Genomic DNA, 21,679 nt, shown 5'->3' with positions numbered 1-21,679 from the left:
AAAGCAGGAATTTAGATGAATTAAATGCTACATACATTTACAAAAACAATCAAAGACCATGAAGAACTGAATATCTCCTAGTCTGACTCAATCACATGTCTGAGTGCCCAAACAGTGTATATTTTGTATAGCTTTTAGAGGAATCTCCCATGCTGATGAATCATAAGCAGAAAACGGTCATTTAAAAACAAAGGCAATCAGTTTTACACCAAACTATGTTAAAAATATAGTAGGAAGAAATGTGTATACCATTGTAGACAAAGAGACTGAAGTAACAGCACACATGGGCCTCAATCAGGGTTTCCTGAGCCAGTGGGAGATCTATGGTATCATATTCACAGTTATATGCAGGTTTCAGAGTAGCAGCCGTGTTAGTCTGTATTCGCAAAAAGAAAAGGAGTACTTGTGGCACCTTAGAGACTAACAAATTTATTAGAGCATAAGCTTTCGTGAGCTACAGCTCACTTCATCGGATGCATTTGGTGGAAAAAAATCTCTCCTCTGTTTTTTCCACCAAATGCATCCGATGAAGTGAGCTGTAGCTCACGAAAGCTTATGCTCTAATAAATTTGTTAGTCTCTAAGGTGCCACAAGTACTCCTTTTCTTTTTAGTTATATGCAGTCATTGTTAAAGAGGCAGGATGGGCACCTTTGCCACACACTTCCCTTGTGTCTTGGGCTATATCTACACTTAAAACATTACAGTGGCACAGCTGCGCTGCTGTAGCACTTGAGTGTAGACACTATGGTGATGGGAGGGGTTCTCCCATTGCTGTCCATAATCCACCTCCCGGACAGGCAGTAGCTAGATTGACGGAAGAGTTCTTCCACTGATCTAGCACTGTCTACACTGGGGCTTAGGTCGGTTTAGCCATGTCTTTCAGGGGTGTGGATTTTACACACCCCTGAGAGACGTTGCTAGGCCAATGTAACTTTTCAGTGTAGATCAGCCCTTGAAATAAATACTTCATACTGCAATTTTACTTTATGGCTCTCTTAAAGTATATCTACTGGATCGGGGTGCCGAAGGCAAGATGGGCAGGGGAACGTCTTGTTTGTGAATCCCACCAGGGCTTAGATGTGAGTTAGGCATTGAGCTGCTTGGTAGTGTCGGGATGCAGGTGATTGTGCATGGCCAGCTGTTGAAACTTAGGCACCTAGACTTTAATGTTGGAAACTTAAGCACCTAGGTGGGATTCACAAGAGGGACTACCCGTCTAACATTTAGGCACTACAGGAATTCGCAAAATTCCTGCTCAACTGCTGTCTAATGCTGTGGGCATCTAAACTTTGCAGACACCCCTAAATCATTTTGTAAAATGGGGCTGTGACTCCTAGGTCACTTGGGAATTTTTGAAACTATGACACTACATTGACCACATGGGTCAATACCTACCATGCTGCTATCAAAGTGTGACTGGGGATATATAAAATTAAACAACACATCCAGATACTAGGTACCAGATTTTAAAGAAGCTCAGACTAAATTTTTTTTAAGTGCACCTGCAATTGAGGGCAGATTTTTCAGAAGAGCTCAGCTCCTATTTAGGAACCAAAATAAGGGTCACATTTTCAAAAGTTTTCAGCACCCCGGAGCACCGGGGGTGATATTTATGGGCAAAATTTTCAAGAGTTCTGCTCTTTGAGAATCTGGCCATTTATTTATATGTTTACATGGGAGCTGAGCTCCCTTGAAAACCTAATCCCAGTTGTGGGTGCTGAGCCCCTAAAAATCTGTCTCTGAGATCTGTTAAAAATCCCTGATGTCTTTTCCCTTCCATGTGACAGCACATCCTGGGTTGGATTCAATGTTAAATCAGGCCCATAGACTTCACTGGGGTTACTAAAACAAGGCAGATTACTTCACTGCACAGAGCTAGTGGAACACAGTGATATATATTTTACACGCTTTAAGTACACAGTTGGGAAGAGTTATAATAACATAATTTAGTTTTGGAAGTGTGAATGGAGCAGAAGGATTGGGAGAGCTTGAAAAACCATAAGTTTATTAACATGTTCTCCCCATTTAAACAACATCCCCATTTTTCATCCTTTTAAAAATATTCTTTTGGACTCTTGTTTATAAAATAACTCCTCGGTCTTGAGACTGGATATTTTTCCCCTTAAAAACTTTTCTATTGGCATGCACTTTGGGACAGAAATGCTAGGAATTTTTATAGAGAGGGACTGCAGTGTAGGAATTGGTGCACAATGTTTGAGGGTGGAGACCTAGGGGTTCTAATCCTGACTCCATCACTGGTGACACTGTCTATAGGTAACACAACATGCATGAAATTCTATGGTCTGATTTATATAGGAGGTCAGACTACATGTTCATAATGGTCTCTTCTAGCCTTACAATCTGTAAATCCATGAACATCTACTGTGCTCCTGTCTGTAAAATGGGTCCAATACTTGCCTTATAGGGGACTATGAGGCTATACTAATTAGCAAGCGCAATACAATTTGAGATCTTCAGATCACAGGCACTATGCAAGGACAAAGCTTTGTATTGTTGCAAGGTTGCACATGGGAATTGGCAACTTTCTGGTTTTGCATATTTATTTAATTTTAGACATGAAAATGACACATGGGAGGCGGGGGGAGGAGAGAGACTGCATAGTGTTTATAAATAAACACAAACTCAGGAAACTAAATAATGAAGTGCCACTCTTTTGTGTGCTTAGCACTTTTGAAAATATGGCCCTTATTTAAGTATCAAAAAGGAACAGAACTCTTCTGGAAATCTGTCCCAAGCAGATTGCTTCTGGGCACGAGGTTTAACACCTGCCATATGGATGCTAATACAGCCTGTTGGATTATAGCTGTGAATATCTCTCACTGTTACAAGGATGGAAATCCTTTAGTTCCTGGAATGAGGAGTAATGCCAATGCTTGCCTAAGAATTAAACTGATGTGTTGTTCTTTAACATCTGCAATGTTAAGAAGAAGCTCCTATCGTAAAGTTCCTCTGCAAAGTGCTTCTGTTCCTGAAAAGGAGCTCACAGCCTTTTGAACAAATGGATTTAAATAGGCCAGGTGTGCTGAGGCATATGACTGCAAAGGCTGATTTTTGTTCCCTTTGTCAAAAGCCGCATTTTCATCGGTGGGGGGAGGGGCAATTACAGTTGGCTGATTTTTTTCCCCATGAAAACATTTACACTGGTATAAAGCTGGTGCATTAGACTCACTATATGTGTATCATATGCATCTAAACACAAGTTGAAGTCAATGGCATTAAAGCTGGAGCTTAAAGTTAAACACATGCTTAAATTCTCTTCTTAATAAGGATGTGATCACTTACGTGATTAAAGTGAAGTATATGCTGAAGTGCATTGCTGAACAAGGGCATACAGAATTAAAATGGCTGAATCTGAGTTTCCCTCTTTTTACCATAGAAGAGTGACATTGTGGAATTTTTAAAGACAGGGTCCCAATAAATGTTTGCATGAAGTGTGGGTGTATTTGCATGTGCATGCAGCAGGGAAGCTAAATGTCGACGACCAAGCATTTATTAGAAGTTCAAAGCATTGCTCAAGCATACAGAGGGTTGAATTCCACTGAATCTATTTGAATGGCTTGCTCAACTGCCACTATCTTTACACTTTTAGCAAATACCTTTTAAAATCATCTTGATTCTCATCTATGGAAGCACGAGACAAAACTGCTGAGTGGCTTATCTCTTGCTCTTCCCCAGTGCTTAACCTCTGATAAGGAGTCAAATACAATGTGTGCCCCATTTGTACCCAAACTACCAACATTTGCTTACTGAGTGAGAGATGAGATTGTGAAAAAGTATTTGCAGATTCAGTCCAAGGGCATAATGGTCCAATTTCTGTTTGCAAACAGAGCTGCAGCTTTTCAGCATAGGTAAAATCATAAATCTCCTCTCCTAACTTGGTTTAGAATAAAATTTCATCATTTTCTTAGCAAGATAGGGCACCTATGGAAAGCTTGCAAAAGTGTAAGCAAAGTTAAGCAAATGGGCCTGATTCACCATCCTCTGTCCCTTCGCAGTTGTTTCCACCGACAATGAAGTGAGTATGAAATGCTGTCACTCTGAATTGGTGTGTAAGATACAGTGTGGTGGTGAACTAGCCTCAGTGTTTCAAACTACTGCAAGACGCGAAAAGCCCAGTTCTCCTCTTGCTTACATAAGCATCATGCGGGTCAGACTCCACTGACTTCAGGAGCTATTTCTTGTTGCTCTTTCTTTATCTGTATCTCAGTGCCTTTCCCAGGGTTCTCTACTGTCAGTGGAGCTTTGGCCTCAGCAAACAAGTGGTAGAACTTGGAACGAATCCTACATCCTGTGGCTAAATGTACCTGGTACCTCCACTAGATGTCTAGTGAATGGGCCAAATTCTACCAGTATGCTGTGTGTAAATATGCATCAGAGAATTTGTATCCAGTAAGGGGGATGGGGGGGGGAGAGAGGGAGGGAAGAGGGTGTTGAAACCCTAGGTCTTCAAGGAGAAATCTTTCTAAAGGCTTCCAAGCAAAAGAGCTATCTGGAGTAGTGCCAGGGCTTCACTGAGTAATGATCTCTCTTTATGCACATACTCAACTTGACCCAGATACAGCACCAACATATAAGCCTCCTCCATGCCTATTATTTGTGCTCCTAACAGGAATAGTCTGTGCTGTGTGAGCATAGGTGCCACCCTTGGGGGAAAGGATGGATGTGCCCCTCATCTTTTTATTATCATGGGGATATCCCCCAATGCAGCTGTTGAGTTAATACATTCTCACTCCTGGTAGCCCCAGTCTGTGATTGCATCACTATGTGTGAGGATGGGGTAACCAGTGCTTTCCCACTGGCTGGAATACAGATGCTCATGCATTCTAACAGCGGTTTTGAAGTTAACACAAATGCCCATTTTGGGTGTAGAATTTGGCTCCCTGTGAAGGTTCTTCCCAAGAAAACCACAAACAGGGTTTTACTCTCTCACCCCTACTTCATACAGTGAGCTGGCGGGTCAGCCCCAATGAGGCCTGTAAACAAATGGAAAAAACTGTCAAGCCAATCAATTACCACATTTTAGGAAATGCTCCTCCAACATTAAATGTCAGCTGCCTTGCTTAGCCTGAAAACATGGCTTGGTCGCCAATTTCAACATACACAGTGCATTTTTCACTAAAGTTTCTTGCACATTTGCCAGCCCCAAAGAGAACCCAAGATAATAAGAGTTCCTTCCCCATTCCTTCAATGCCATTGACTTTAATATGTTGGCAATTTTTAAATCGAAGGAAGATCTCCCCTTCAACTGCTTGAACTGTTTTGTTTCATCAAGTATATTAAACTGTCAAATCTCTGTACATTTTCAAAATGACTGGAGAATTTCAGATAATAATGTTACTTTATTTACAACATTAAGGTTTCAGCAACATGACTTGATTCTAAAAATGCAGAGCAATTTTCAATCCTGGAGGGAATTTCTAAGAGCTTATTTCCATAAAAATTAATGTATAATCTTCCTTTTTGGCTTCAACATGTGTCGGGGAAAGGAAAAAACCAAGAAGCTGGCTTCATCAGTGAACAATTTTCAGCAAATGTACTGTACTCGTTGAGAGCCCAACAACCATTCTGGGGAAACGCACCAGGAGTCGAAGCATGAGTGCAAAGGGCTGCAACTCTTTATGTTCAGCCTCCTGATTATTCAGATTTTGTGCATATCTTATGCAGAAAGTGGAATGATTGCAAAATAAAGTATTCAGCCATGACTTCCCTTTACTGTTTAATCAACAACTACAATCCATCCCCATTCTGTCAATCTCACCTTCAGTAGTGACACAGCCTCTGATCTGGCAAAGGATTTAAGCATGTGCCTAAACTTAAACACATGAACAGTCCAACTGAAGTTCAAAGGGCCCAATTCTCTGCTGCTTTACTCCAGTGCTATGGCAGTGTAGATCCACTGAAGACCGTGGGCCTACCCACATGCTTAAAGTTAGGCATGCACTTAAGTACTCTGCTGGATCCAGCCTTACTGCACCCACAATTCTACTGAAACAAATGGGACTTCTTGGGGCTCATGGGGTGAAATCCTGGCTTCACTGATATCACTGGGAGTTTTGCCATTGAATTCAGTGGAGCCAGGATTTTACCTGTATAGAATAAGTTACTACCTGACATGCCCCAAAATGGCAGAATCTAGCAGTTTATGTTAAGTTCCTACTTGTGTAAACATTTGCAGGATCAGGGCCTGCAAGCCCTCATTGCTCATATGAGTCGCTTACTTGCACCAGAGTCCCATTAATATCAATGCCCAGGCACTTTAAAATTGGTATTCTAGTTAACACATACACATAATATAAGTCTGCAAACAGCTCTAATTATTTTTGTTTGCCTTCCTTACAGCATTTTCTTCACCACTTACATAAATGCATCTTAACCCTAGCCTCTCAAACTTTTTTATTATAAATCCATTCAATTAATGAATTACCAAGAGATCAAAAGCATATATAATTAGTTCAACTCTGATCACAGCTAAACCTTTGATGCAGCTTTCCTTGAGACAGGAGGACACAGTTGCGACTACCCTAAAAGCACAGAGAGGCACAAAAATGTGCAAAGAAAGACTGTGCCCATCATCGAAAAATGGAGTCCCTCAAGTGCTGCTGCTGATTTGAGATTTGTTTGAAAATAAGCCTGTTGATTTTGCAACAAAGTCAAACATCATTTAGCAACTTTCTATCAACTGGCCTGTTCTAAGAGTAAAAAGGAAAGTACCCTGAAATTAGCTGTCCCGCTGAAATAAAAACCTTTGCTTATTTCACATTGCAAGGTCTTTGGGCAGGGAAAAATCCTTATGTACTAAACAATCATATAACACAATGGGGCTGTGATACTGAATGGGTTCTCATGGAATACAAATAAAGCTAATGGAGCTATGATGATTTACACAGATGAAAATCTGGCCCAATTCCTATTATATTACTGAGTTAAGACAAGTTCCAATTCCCAGTGAAGTCAACAGAAAGCCTCCCATATTCTTCAGTGAGAGCTGGATCTGGTCCCTAAGGGTCTTATCTTAACTAAGTACTCATGAATTAGCTTTTCTGAAAACCACTCCCCTTTAAGGTATCCCAAAAACAGAAGCATCCAAAATCACCAGTCATTTGTGAAAATGTAGACATCAGTGTTTGAGTGAATTTTATGATGATAACTTTTCTTCTCCAGGGTTTTCCGTACAATCTCAGAAATTGACAAGCAATAATTACACCTCATAAGTAGATTAGGTAAACTCCATTAAACCCGTGTGGACATTTTTATTCCAAATTAAAGTGGCCTTAATTCGGTTTAGTTTAATTCACTTCTAAACTGAATTAAGGCCACTTTAATTCAGAATATGAGTGTCCACACAGAGATTTAATGTGGTTTAATGAATTCATTTAAAATTCCCACTTTTAGGTAGTTCAGATTGATTTCCCTGCATGTCCCTGTGTAAAAAAGGGCAAAGCTTGGAATAGAACCCAAGAGTACTTCAATTCAGTGCTCTGCTCTACCCCTTATTCCCACATACTCCCTATATCAGTATTACATATGCGCACACACGTACTATGGTAATTAATTAACACAGAACAACACTTCAGTGGCATTTTCTCGAAACACATTGAACTGAGGAGGTGGCATAAAGGATATATTGACTGGAAAAAGACTTCCCACTCCCCATCACAGGATAAAAACTGCTAAAATTACTCTACCTAGTGATTATGAAGATTTGTTTTTCATGCCTTAATAGTTTTAATCACTTTGTGTTACTAGAAGACAAATTAATTGAATGTTTGGTTTACTCCATGTCATCTGAGGGTGGCTTTAGGCTAAATCTGATCACAAAATGAATCTTCCTCTGCACAAAGATACAATCCAACTTTGGGGTGTGGGGGGAGGACCTCCTTTCAATAGAAAGTACCTGGTCCAAGTGCTCCACTCCATTACACCAGTTCATCTTTACTCAAGTCACTGGAGTGAGTTATGCAGATGTAAACTGAGCCGATTGAGGATGTATGCCAAGGCCAAGACTGTAACAGGGTTCAAAAAAGAACTAGATAAGTTAATGGAGGATAGGTCCATCAATGGCTATTAGCCAGGATGGGCAGGGATGGTGTCCCAAGCCTCTGTTTGCCAGAAGCTGGGAATGGGCGACAGGGGATGGATCACTTGATGATTACCTGTTCTGTTCATTCCCTCTGGGGCATCTGGCACTGGGCTACGTGTATCCTTGGTCTAACACAGTAGGGCCATTCTTATGCCGTTTGTCAGTCTACAGGCCAATAAGTAGCAGAACTTTTATTAGCCACTGTCTGGTCATTTGCACCAGTGCAAAGTGGGTGTAAAATGTTACTAAGTCAGAAATCTCCACTCAGGGTTTATTTAAACACACAAGTGGAATCACTTTAACTATGCCGTTATAGGGGCAGTACAATCCCCTTACGGTATGTTTACATTGCAATTGATGTGTGACTGCAACCTGTATAGGCAGACCTGAGCTAGCTTTGATCTAGGTACCTTTGGTAATAATAGCAGTGAAGCTGTGGCAGGACAGGATAGTCCCTCAAGTGCATACCCAGTCAGGATCCTGGCTCAGCCTGTACAGCCCATGCTGCCGTGCAGGAGTAGTCAATAGGCAGACTGGGGGCCAAATCTGGACCGCCAGATGCTTTTGAATGGACCACATAATCTTATTTACTTATTATCATTATTGTTATTTTTGTGTTGTTTTCTATGGAGTCTGGACCTTGACTCTACTTTGACCAAAAAATTTGGACACTGAAAAAAAAATTGATTACATCTGTGTGGCTTCACTGCAATTGTAACAAGCTACCTAGATCAAAGCTGGCATGTCTACACGTGCTGCATTCACACCTCCTAATTGCAGTATGGACACAATTATATCAGTATTAAGGTGCTTATATCAGTATAGCTTTAGACTCATATGAAAAGGATAATGAGCTACTGCTATAAGGAACCTTTGTGCTGGTATAACTGAATTCACACTTGAGGTTGTACCAATATAGTTATTTCAGTAAAAAAACTGGCACCACCTAACCTGTTATACTCAAACAAAACTGAGTGTAGACTAGGCCTCACTTATAACAGTAATAGAACTTAATTCTCATTTAAACTAAGGCTGCTCCACACCACCCTGGCAGTGTAAAGGGGTTTTACAGTGCGTGTAAATGCACTGCACTTCTTTTTATGCTGCCAGAGCGATGCGAAGTGTCTTTAGTGTAAATGAGAATCAGGCTCATAGTCACTTTGTCAATTACTCTGGCTTCTTTACACACTGTTGCAGTACAAAGGGGCCTTCAAGTGGGGATAAACATAATCTACATCCACTTTAAAGCCCCAAGTGTAAATGAGGATCAGATCCTTTGTAGTCACCTTGGACAGCTGTAAAAAGAAAACTGGGGCTTGACGCAAAAGAGTGGAGAATCATTCCCAGACTCAAAGTGGAACTTAAACTCCTCCCATTCAGGTAACTGGAAGTAACACCACTGTAGCTAATGGAGGTATCTCTCGGTAAAGCTGGTTTGAAAGGGAAATAAGGTCAAAGCGATGATGATCAGATTGTCGTCCAAATTATTTTGGACACTTTGGACCCACTCCCTTACACCTCCACTCCCTTACACCTGTGCACAGTTGGTGTAAAATGCTACCAGATAATATTTCTCCCCCATTCATACTACTAGTTGTTGTTGTTTATTATTTAAAGGTGTGTAGATGGCAATACAGAAGACAAAATCCTCAGCTGGTATAAATTTATAGCAGTGGAGGATCTGGCCCTCAGGGCTTGATACTGATCACCCATACATTACTGTTATACTGCTGTAATTCCAGTGAGTTCAGCAGTGTGACGGGTGATTGACAGTAGTATAACTGAGATCAGAATCAGGCCCACAAGGTACAAAGCCATGTAGAGGGAGGGACAACTGGACGTAATTCTTCCATTCAATATGCACATTGAACACACAAGGTGCTGAACTTGAATCTCTAAGGGAAGAATTTGTCCTATTTAGCATCAGTTTCAGGTCTGTACTTGTTAGTAATGTTACATACAATATTGACTTTCTGCTGGCCCATTGGATGGTGACTTAGGATTGGTTTCCATGTACATCATCTTTAGTGGCAGAATTCTGATTTCTCCTCCCCCACATAAGCAATAATAATTAGACTGGATATGCCACTGTGAGTTTCCTTTGAAGAAATCTGTCCTTTGGAAACTAATTTTTGAATCCACAGCTCCAAAGGCACTAAGCGTCTCTATTTACTTCATAAATTAACTCACTCTCTCTCTCTCTGTCACACACACACACACTTTCTCTCTCTCTCTCTCTCTCTCTCTCTCTCTCTCACACACACACACACACACACACACACACACACACACACACACACACACAGAGAAAAGTGAAATGAGAACTGTTCTTACTTTCTTGGAGCAAAATTCAGAGCACATCTCCACCGTCAAATTGGATTGTATCAAAGAGGCTGGAAAGGTGACTGTTAAATTTTCTGGAGCTCTAAAACATCCTCGATAGATAACATTCCTCCCTGCAGGGATATGAAATAGGTTTCTCTTGAGAAAACAGCATCCATAGTAGCCTGGCACTATCACAAAGGACAATATTCATTTTGAATCTTTAAAAAAAATTCTCCATATATATGATTTTTCAGAGTACTTTAGAAATAAGAGAAATAGAGAGACACTAGGAAAATGTGTTGCAAGTCCTGCTATACTGAAAGGAACACATCCCTTTAGCCCTATACTAACTATTGAAAGTAGGGCTGCAGAGAAGAATTTAAATTAAATTCTGCTGGTGGAGGGCATTGCTATTGTTTGCAAGCCCCAGTTTTCTTTTGAAGATATTTTTCCCCTGAAAGGCTTAAAAGCCCTGATAAAAATCTACAAAGCTTCCCATGATCTGCACCAGAAAAGAAATGGAATTTAAATGAGTTCAGAAGCCCCTTTAGGGACCCACCTTTCTGCACATCTGTTCAGTTATGAAAACGTCCTCCCTTCCCATGCACTTGCATTCGTTTCAGATCAGATGAGCTCACTGCAGCCTTCAGAATCTAAACTCAGCTTTTACAAGGCATTCAGGAAGAATGCATGCTCTTTGCTGAAGTCATGAGGGCCAGATTCTGATCTCCATTGCACCAGTGTAAATGCTCAGTAACTAACGAGGTCAGTAAAGTTACTCCAGATTTACAGCTGAGTGACTAAGATCAGAATGTGGCCCTGAGTCTTGCTAGTACTTAGAGTGTAGTGTTCCATCCCACTTACCATACAGGGATAAATGTCCCTTTGCAAAGTTGTCCTGGAAATATACTAGCCTAGTCATGCAATTGGCTTTCCTACTTTGAGAAGGTGAATGATGATGATACAGAAAGTAATGATATTTTACTAACCCAGTCACATAACAACAGTACCTTCTTTTTATATCACTTTTAACCCTAGATCTCAAAGCACTTTACAAAGGAGGCAAATATCATGCTTCCCATTTTACTGATGGGAAAACTGAGGCACAGAAAAGTGAAGCAACTTGCCCAAGCTCACTCAGCAAGCCAGTGACAGACCTGCGAATAGAACTCGGGTCTGCTGAGTCCTTGTCCAGTGCTCTATTAACTAGGCAATAGTGCATCTACCAAAAAAGCAAAAACAAAAAATCATGGTAAATGGGCAAATATAGTTAATATTGGACTGAACTAATAGGAGATGTAGTTTGGGGCCTTGAAGAGATTACATGACTATGACTGTCTGGCAACATGGCCTAGATTTTAATTTTCCAGTGAATACATCTGATGAAGTGAGCTGTAGCTCATGAAAGCTTATGCTCAAATAAATTTGTTAGTCTCTAAGGTGCCACAAGTACTCTTTTTCTTTTTGCGGATACAGACTAACATGGCTGCTACTCTGAAACCAGTTACACCAGTGTGAATTCAGAGTAAATCCACAGATTTCCATGGAATTGCTCCTCAGTGACAAAGGAGTATATGCAATAGAATCTGGACCCTAAAATTTTACATTTCTCAGTAGGAGGAAGAAATCAGAGGTTTAATCACTGAGATGCGATTTTTAAGGTGATGTGTTTGTTTCCCTGTAGGGATCTGAAGAAGCCACATTGCCGGTATCATTTCACTCTCACAAAATCTTTTGTGCATAAAATCATAGATTTTTAAGGCCAGAAGGGATCATTCAGCCATCTAATCTGACTTCCTATATAACGCAGGCCAAAGAATTTCACCCAGTTACCCTGTATTGAGCCCAATAACTTGTCTGACTAAAGCATCTCTTCCATAAGCATTCAGTCTTGATTTGAATCTATCACTTCAGGCAATAATCACTCTAACTTTTTAAAATGTGTTCCTTATTTCCAATGTGAATTTGTCTGGCTTTAACTTCCAGCTGTTTGTTCTTGAAATGTCTTTCTCCATTAGATTAAAGAGCCCTTTAGTACCCAGTATTATCTCACCAGGAGCTTATTTCTCCATGGTAGCTTTACACCATAATCAAGTCACCTCTTGATCTTCTTTTTGATAAGCTAAACTGTTGTGTTGGCATCTCAACAGCTTGATGATCTGCATATAGTGATCACCATTTAAAAGCATCATGTACCACTGAGCCATCTCTCTATTTTAAATACGAGAAAACATTATGCTAGCCCGGATACCACTCTGCAGTACCTGGTGCCAAATGCTGACCTTGCAATGGTAACCACTCTGTTCGCAGAACTGAATGATTATTTTTTTAATGCTGAGATTTTTCAAAGTGACTTCCAGGATTTGAATGCCCAACTACTGTGAGAAATGAATGGGAAAACGGCATGTTCAAATGGTACTGGCCAGCTATGAAATTCTCAGGCAAAAAGTATCTTTTTGTTTCTTTGTTTTTATTTCAGGAGGGAACAAAATGAGCTCAGTGTGCCAAAAAAAAGTGGAGTCCAAGATATATTCAACAAGAATAAGGAAACAAGAGTAAAACAGGCAGCAGCAGGATACACACTAACGTGATAAGATTACAGGAGGCAAAGGGTCTGATCCTACACAGGTTTTCAGAACACTGGAGTATATGAGCCCCTTCCATTAGAGCACTAAGTGACATGAGCAAGATATGTCATGTGGTTCATTCTCTCTCTCATCCTCGCCCCAGGAGAACTGCATGTGCGGTGGAGCTTTAGTGTTTAGTTTTAAATGTCCACACTTCTGTGTTTATACGAGAGAAGATGGATTGAAGAAATACACTTTGCACTTGGGGGGGAAGGTGGGTAGATTTGTGATGGTCCTCAGTTTCTAAGGGGGTTCATTCCACAGCCTTGAATCAGCCCCTGAGACAGTCTGGCTCCTGCACAGATGAATGTACCCTTATGGTAGATTTTGATCTCGTGCACATTTGTGCAGGGTCTAATATTAGAGTTCAGTGACGTTACTGCTGATCTACACCAGGAAGAGAAGAGGTGCAGGTCCGGCGTGGGTCTTTAATTCCCCAACAGCAACCTGTGTTCTCTTTCCTGCATTTAAAGACAAATCAAGTCCATATCCCTTGCTAGATCTCTCTATACATACACATGCATCTTCCCTCATCCAGGTCACATCTTCACTTCAATTTCATAAGCACCCCATTTGTCCCAAGACAAAAGTGAATATTTTCCAAGCAATTCATCATAATTTGGGCCATGTAACCCTGCCCCATAGCTTTGACAATTTACCCCACCCCCAACAGTTATGCTATTTGAGAGGGGTTGGGACTAATGTTTCCTAGAAGTAAGTTATTTTATTCCAGTAAGGAAGCTGCATCTGTGGTCCACGACTTTTGATGTGCTCTGTTTGGTTAGATAGGATACCAGTGCTCAGTGGATGATGATCTTATAATGTGATCTGAACACACCATCCCTGTCACATTGTCCGTTTTCAGTCCCATATAGCATGGCACTGCTGAGAATCATACATCGATAAATGCGGGGTGGAAGGGGTGGAAGGTAGGAGGGAGATGGCAAAGATATAGGGAGAACATCAGAGAAAGAAAGACAGTGATTAGAGAATGACAGAGGTAAAGACAGGAACTGCTGAAATTCCATTCTGATTTCCCTCCCCCATCCCCACCAATCCAATTCAAAGTACTAGCTCAAGATGAACTATTTCTCCATCTACTGCAGTGGTATAGTAATTTACTAGGTATATTAGAAGAGCATGCAGAGGCCTCATTGTGCTAAGCAGTGTAAAAACGAGATGACATGGTGGTTGCCCCCAGAGCTGTCCCACTACGAGAACATGCCAATGTGCATCAGACCAGCTGATTATAAAGAACAGCCATCCTACGTGCCTGTATGTTATAAGGCTAGAACTGGGCAAACCTATTAAGGCTTACTAGTTTAGATAAGGACGATCAGAATGTTCACATGCTGATCTGAAACTTATCTGATTTGTGCCACACATTTTGATGTGTCTCTTCTCACTCTTCCCTTTTCCTTCTTCCTATCTTCCTCCTTTCCACCATCTGAACCAACCAGAAGCTCCCCCGCCACCATCCCATCCTTCTCTTCCATGCCCCACCACCAATCCTCTCCTCTATCTCCAGCAGGCCCCTTTGATATTCTAGCTCTTTTTGCATGGCCCCAAACAGAACCCCTAACCAAGAACAGTTCCCCAGTCCTGCACTAACTTCTACCCTGCAACAAGTCCCCGACCTTTGATGACATCATAGTTGGAAGGTGGCACTGAAGGGGAATTAGTCTGTCAAAACTGAAACTCTCTCACTTGCTCTTTTTCTCCACTCTATTCAAATCTGTTAGGGGCCAGATCTTCAGCTGGTGAATAGCAACCAAGATCTGCTCTGAGATCTGGCTCCAAATGTTTCCTTGAATCAGAGGTGTAATACATTATAGTCCTGATCCTTAGCAGGTCTAGATCAGTAATGATTCACACCCGCTGAGATATAAATTCCTTCCACTCGAGTACCCCTGTTTGGGGAAGGGTGACTCTGGTTGATAACTGCCTCACAAATGCTGGAAGGGGAGATTGGGCTATTCTGTGAATTGCAGCTCTGCTTCAGACCCCAAAATAGAGGTTACTTGTGCTTGTGGGCTGACTTTTGCTCAATTACACTGTACAGTTCCCTATAAATAGTAGTGCTGTCAGACCTTACCCCAGGATATGTAGGATAATACCTGCGGGCATGAATAGAGAAGGCCTGAATTAGGCCATTTGATCATTTTTGGTGGAAAGACTTTGGCCTCGATTCTGGATTGTGGTACGACTACATTCCACTACATCATTGACGGATTATGGGTCTCATGCCAACAAAGCCAACCATGGGAGGATCACCTCAGGACAAGGGATCTTCTGATGGCATAGAGATTGTGATGTGGCTCCTGTTCCGCCTTTGCCCTTTCTATCCTTTGTTTCCTATCATTTAAACAGTTACTGTTCCACGAGGGGACCTTCCCGCTTCTCATGACAGCTTACTTTGTGTAAGAGCCTTTGGTGAGAGACTTGTCAAAGGCTTTCTTAAAGTCCAAGTACACTCTACCCGGACTGCCCTTGCCCACGTGTTTGACACGCTCAAAATATTCCAACAGATTGTTGCGGCAGGATTTCCCTTTACAAAAGCTGTGCTGATTCTTCCCCAGCAAATCATGATAATCTATGAATCTGATCATTCTGTTCTTTACCGTAGTTTGAACCCATCTGCCTGGTACTGAAGTTAGGCTTACTGGCTTGTAATTGCCAGGATCACCTCTGAAGCCTTTTTTAAAAATCGGTGTCACACGTTTTTATGTTTTTACTAGCACTAACAGCAAGGGAGAAGAACTTTATCTGGAGATATGCATCAAAAGAATACATCTCAAAGGCACACAGTTCAATAATAAGAAGGGGAAAGAACCCTTTTGTTATCCATTACTGAGGATAACAAAGCATTGTATGAATGGTGGATACCCAGCCCTATGGGGTGGTGACATGGAAAGGTTGCTGTAGGAAGAAACTTGTCTATGTCAAGGATTGTAGCCTGTTGAGTTAAGTTTTAGTCATGAGGAAGTGTGACTGTACCTTTGTTTTATTATCTCTTTCTATTATCACTTAAATCTGTTACTAAACATATTCTTCTTATATGATAAATTCATCTCAGTGCTGTTACATTCAAGTGAGATGTGCATCCTTAGCTGAGCCAGCAAGCTGGTGTGTATATTCTGTCTCTTTGGAGGCAGTGGACTTGATCATTTATGTGAGTAACCAGTGACGGGCTGGATGCTGCAGGGAGATGTTTCTGCAGCGTTTGGGAGCTGAAGTACACCAAGGGTTACCCTGAAAACTGAAGTTAGGATAGGTGGAGTCCTAAGGAGTTTGCTTGACTGGCTAACCGACTGGGCTGGTAGGGAGCTGCCACACAGTCTAGCACCAGCTGATCTCTTTTATGCTGAGATAGAGGGTAACAGGGTGACTTACATTTCTGAACATCTCTAGAAAGCATCACAGCAACCCGCACTCTGAACTGTGTGGTCCTCTACCATAGTTCTTTGTTCCTCTAACCAGTGATACCCTTCAAGATGAACTGTAACTTTACAAAAAGAAAAGGAGTACTTGTGGCACAGGTGCCACAAGTACTCCTTTTCTTTTTGTGGATACAGACTAACAAGGCTGCTACTCTGAAACCTGTAAACTTTAACAGAGGCTATAATACCAGCTACATTGCAGGAAGGCCTTGTCCTATCCGTGGGGTTCCTCAAGAAATGTGCAAGCAAAATAACAAGCTGGGGGGAGAAAGAACTCTCCCTAGGATCAGACTGTTACAAAGAGCCCAGCACCAAAAGAAAAGAAAAGAAAAGCATAAAAGATTCCCTGCTGCCCATGACGCTCCTGAAAGACTCATTGCTTCCTATATTAATATTTGATTCATGAAACTAAAGTTTTATGAACTTATGGAGAATCCTATCGGATCTGATCTGGACCAGAGCTCCAGCAGCCTCCACCTACTTTCTCAAGGGACCGGAGAGCAGCGGGCTCTGTATACAGCCAACAGATAATATTTTAAACATATTGCATTGGTCTGTCTTAGTCTTCCTGATTTGCAAGGGAGAAATCTATAAATAGATGGCCAAATTCTGCCCCTAGGGAAATGATGGGCTCTATTGTGTTTAGCTGTAGCTGCACACTGGTAACAGAGCCAAGGTACATTGCTCCAGCTGGGGCTGTTGTTTACCACTGGTTCTGTGTGTATGTTATGCACCCCCCATTGTGCCCAATATACAGAAGACGGGAGTCTGTTACAGCTCTCAGCTCGAGGTATAGAGCTTTAAAGCTGTAGAGACTGCTGATTTTTGTTCTGGAGAGCCCTGACTCAGTCAAGATGGCAGTTGTTGCAATACCTGATCCCAGGAGGTCTTACAAAGGAGCACAAGGGATGGGTGGAAGCCCTCTCAAGCGCCCTCCTGCCACCCCAGCCTGATATGTACTCTGTTTATATATAAGATCCGTAAAAATACAGTCACATTCCCCTAGTGTTCCAAAGGCCTTCCCCCAAACAAAGTGAGTGGGGAAAAAAGTGGTGATTCCAAACCACAGAGAGCCTCACTTGTTTGTGCTCATTCTTTTGACTGATTAATGAATTTTGAGACCCAGCTTGTAATGTAGAGTCCCAGAGTTTAAGACCAGAAGGGATCATGATCTCCTGCATATCACAGGTCACCAGCACCACCCCGCACACTAATCCCAGCAACTAAAATGAGACCAGAACATTGCAGCCCGCAGAACACAGAACTATTAGGTACTATAGGCAGAGAATAGAAGGGACTGAGCTGCATCAGTATTTGACAGGGAAATGATTAAGTGAGAGATACCCGGAAAATCCTGGCAAGTGACACATATCCCTACTGCAGAGGAAGGCAAACTTCCCCCAAGATCGCTGCCAATATGACCGGGGGGGGGGGGGAATTCCTTTGTGAACCCTCAGATTCTTTCCTGATCCCCTTGCACACCTTGAGTAATACCCTACTCTTTGAACAGTCCCACTGAAGTCTGCAAGACTACTGGGCAAGTAAGATACCTAATCAAGGTAAATAAGGACAGCAGAATATAGCCCTGGAAGTTCTGTAGAATGAAGTGATCTAGTGAAGTGTCGATCAATTAGACCCTGAGCATGTGAGCAAGAACCAGCCAGTCAAGCACCCAAGAGAAACTGTTCAGTGCCACTTCGGAGCCCTGGCCCATGCCATCCAGCATCCCAGCTTAGGCTCTACATTCTGTTCTCGGCATAGCCAGAGCATCATGCTAGTGCCTCTATTTGCACCAAACACCCCTCCAAAGACAGGAGCACGATCACTTTATGGATTGCAGCTACACTGCAGGACAGAGCCTCTCCTTTCTGAATGGCACAAAAAGGCCAGGATATGTATCTAACTTCACAGATAGGAATTCCTCCAGCATAAGGGGCATATGATATTACTTAAACTATATAATATTCATCTAAGTACAGAGGGCCAGCAGATGGCCTATGTATCCCTTAAATCGCACTAGCCCTATTCTGAGGCCTTAACAGATGCATAGACCTCTGCAAAGAAGTGAATTTCACTGGCACTGACTACTTATAAATGCTGATAAATATGCCACTGAAGTAATCCCCAGCTGGCCATCAGAAAGCAAAGTCAACATTGAAAAGAAGTGGATTCCAGTAATGTATTTTTTTACCAAAAGAAGAAACAGACCAACTTTCCTGCTGCCTTTGTCAATGGTGGATGGATCAGTCTTGCAATTAATCAGTAACTAGTTTATTATTTTCCTTTGAGTTTTAAGCATCTAAGTTTAGGTACCTTGGTTTGACCATGTTGGTGAAAATATTTCTCTTGATAAAGACTGACTTCCACCCAGTGGACAAATTCACATTTGCATAATTCTTTTAAATTCTGAATCAGAACGAAATGCTGGGAAATGTGAAATTTTCAGTGGTATGAACCAAAATGGAATTTTTGAAAGCATCCAGGCTGGCACACTGGTGCCCTGGCAGCCAGCTGTGCTGCTTGGGAGCCAAGCAACCTAGAGAGCCTTGGGGTATGTCTACACTACGCATTAAGCCCAGGCTCTGACTCAGCTTTGACCCCAAATCCCCCTGCCATTCACACACAAATCAGTCTTACTTGGGTCAGCAAGCAATGAAGACCCAGGTCCTGGGATCTTGCGAGGGAGGAAGATCAAGTCCTGCTATGACTCAGGTTCAAGCCCAGTCATTTTGCAGTGTGGATACAGCTCAAGTGGCGCACCCGAGTCAGAAGGTGTGCACAGAGCACTATGGACACATAAGCATGGCTGTAAGACCCAGATCCAGCAATTTTAAACCCAAGTTTACAATATGGTGTGGATGCTCAGGTGCAGGCTTGGAAACACGGAGTCCATAGGTCTCACAGACCCCGGCTTAGTGTGCAGGGTAGACATACCTTTGGAGCTCAGGCAACCCACCAGCTGAGCTGCTAGGGAGTTGAGTGGCCAACGGAGGCTAGGAATACAGAAAATCTATCAGGTTGGCTGCTAGGGAGTCTGGGGACCTGGCATTGCAGCTGTCCACCACCTCGTGGGCTGATTTGTGGGCTGATGAGAAACTAAGGAGGCTGGCCTGCCAGCCTGCCTGGTTTCCATGGGAAGTTTAGATACAATCGACACATTCCTGTGTTTTGATTCTGTCAAACCAGCTTTATCCAATCAGAAAACTGTTCCACTGGAAAAAGTTAGACCTGCTCTACCACTGACCCTTTGGGCCAGGTTAGAGGCAAAATAGTGGGAAAGCAGGCAGAAGCAGCAATAGCATATACTGTATCTGCTTTGTGGATTATATTCAGTACCTCACTTCACTCCACAGAGCTTCCAGGACTATATTCTGCTATCCTTATTTACCTTGATTAATATCTTATTTGGCCATAGTCTTGCTGATGTCAATGGGACCACTCAAAGAGTAAGATCTTACTCAAGGTGAGCAAAGGCATCACAATCTGGCTCTTAAACACCCCCCCCCTTCAGAATTAAACAGTGATGCAAATCCTGGGAAACTTGCCAATGTGCCTGTCAGCCTGACATTAGCAATTTAGGTCTGTGTACCTGTGATCTATAATTAATGTGTAGCAGTGTGCATTATTGTACAAATCTTGACTCCTCTTTCACCATATATGCTGATGCAACCTAAGGTCTTTGTTGTTTTGTTCTCAGCAAATAGCAATGTTAAAGAATCAGAAGGTTTGTAGAAGTAAAGACTGTTCAGCTGCTTAGACGTGTACGTGGTTTGTGTTGGTCTGAAGGTCTATCTAGTTTATCTCCCATGATAAATCCTAGTTGAATGGCAAACAAGTATTGACTCAAAATTAGGCAAAATTCCCCACAAACTCCAGCTATTAGGGGAATAGGTGTCCTTTAGGAACTAGCAAATCTTCACGTCATATCATTACCAGCTCTCATCTAGGAGAGACAGAGGCATATTCCTCTACCACTGGAAACAGAAATGTATTGATTTTGTTTAAGAGAAAGTTTGGGGCGAGAATGGTACATGCATTCTCTTAAGCAAATGGCAGAAGAAATATAAGGTTTCCTAAATTTCTAATACATCTGCATTTTGCCCTGTGATAATGAATGCAAGACTGATTTTTTTTTGCAGATGAACTCTTGTTGAGGTGACAGTCGTAATGCTCTATATTTTACTGGTTTCCATGGTTACACAAACTCTTTGTGTAGCAACTCTGATGCAACTGTGTCAGTTGCTTCACACTCCTCCTAAATAACCAGTTGAACGACCATCCTTGCTGAGCCAGATACTTGCACAAGCCATAAGTGGACATCATGGCCCAGCTTCTCAAAGTCTTAGGCACGTCACTCTTATTGAAATCAACGTGAATTAGTTGCCTGAGTAACTTTGAAGATCTGGGCTCATGCCCTTAGCAGACATTGCAAAGATGCTTCTGTCATTTGCCATGTTTAAAACCCCAGTGAAGGATTCTCTGGAGCAGGATGGGAGGGTGAAATGATAATTCTCCCTCCCCGCCCCACTTATGTCTGATGTGCCCTGTTTGCGGGATGAACCTCACTCAGGACAGCATGCTGAATGCCCTGTCCCTGTTGGGAGAAAATACTCATCAAATAGCGCTATGTTACTTACGTCGTTTGGCCCCTGCCCGTAGTTCCTCCACCCTGTAGACAGACAGCCTGTTCACCCCGCCACAGATGGAACCTTTTTCTCCTTTACATTCATTGTTGCACTCTTCTTGCTTTGCAATCATTATGGGGAGCTTGTTCCCACAGTAACATTCTGCACCATACTCCAAGCCAGCATAGGTATAAGCCCTGTAGGAAGAAAACAATACCTTGAATACAGCTAGACCCTTTAATTCCAAAGTTTCTCTGCACAGTTGGCACACTTGGGAAACGTGTATATACAAACTATGCACAATGCCCCCCGCCCCCACCAAGAAATGCAGACAACTCTGGGGAGCAAGGCAGCAACTGTTAAAAAGTGAATAAAAGCACGGCACGACAGTGATAGGCAAGAAGTGCAGAATAACATATCCAGTTGAAAGTAAACAGGGAATTTTGTTAGGCAGAATATAAAGATCCCCAAGGCAATTGGCCAGTGCTCTCAGTTTTAATAATCCTGCTTTTGAAAGAAGTGCTACGGAAATATTAATAGTGATATTTTCCCAGGACTTC

The 21,679-nt window shown here is 42.1% G+C and overlaps 1 protein-coding gene and 1 long non-coding RNA gene across 2 annotated transcripts in view; one reads left to right on the top strand and one right to left on the bottom strand.

The window, feature by feature from the left end:
- The window catches only part of LOC119844738, a 30,748-nt gene extending 25,023 nt beyond the window's left edge, over window positions 1-5,725 (top strand). The window contains exon 2 of the long non-coding RNA XR_005289385.1: window positions 5,509-5,725. This is a non-coding gene — a long non-coding RNA (uncharacterized LOC119844738). The remainder of the gene's footprint in view (window positions 1-5,508) is intronic.
- The window catches only part of WSCD1 (WSC domain containing 1), a 59,332-nt gene that overhangs the window by 10,684 nt on the left and 26,969 nt on the right, over window positions 1-21,679 (bottom strand). The window contains exons 4-5 of the mRNA XM_038376042.2: window positions 21,132-21,316; window positions 10,437-10,558 (exon numbers count right to left, since the gene is read on the bottom strand). Of these exons, the coding sequence (XP_038231970.1) occupies window positions 10,437-10,558; window positions 21,132-21,316 (307 nt within the window). The remainder of the gene's footprint in view (window positions 1-10,436; window positions 10,559-21,131; window positions 21,317-21,679) is intronic.

The sequence above is a fragment of the Dermochelys coriacea genome, chromosome 17 (genome assembly GCF_009764565.3).
Source record: "Dermochelys coriacea isolate rDerCor1 chromosome 17, rDerCor1.pri.v4, whole genome shotgun sequence".
Taxonomy (NCBI): domain Eukaryota; kingdom Metazoa; phylum Chordata; order Testudines; family Dermochelyidae; genus Dermochelys; species Dermochelys coriacea.
This window is presented reverse-complemented; position numbering and strand designations above follow the sequence as displayed.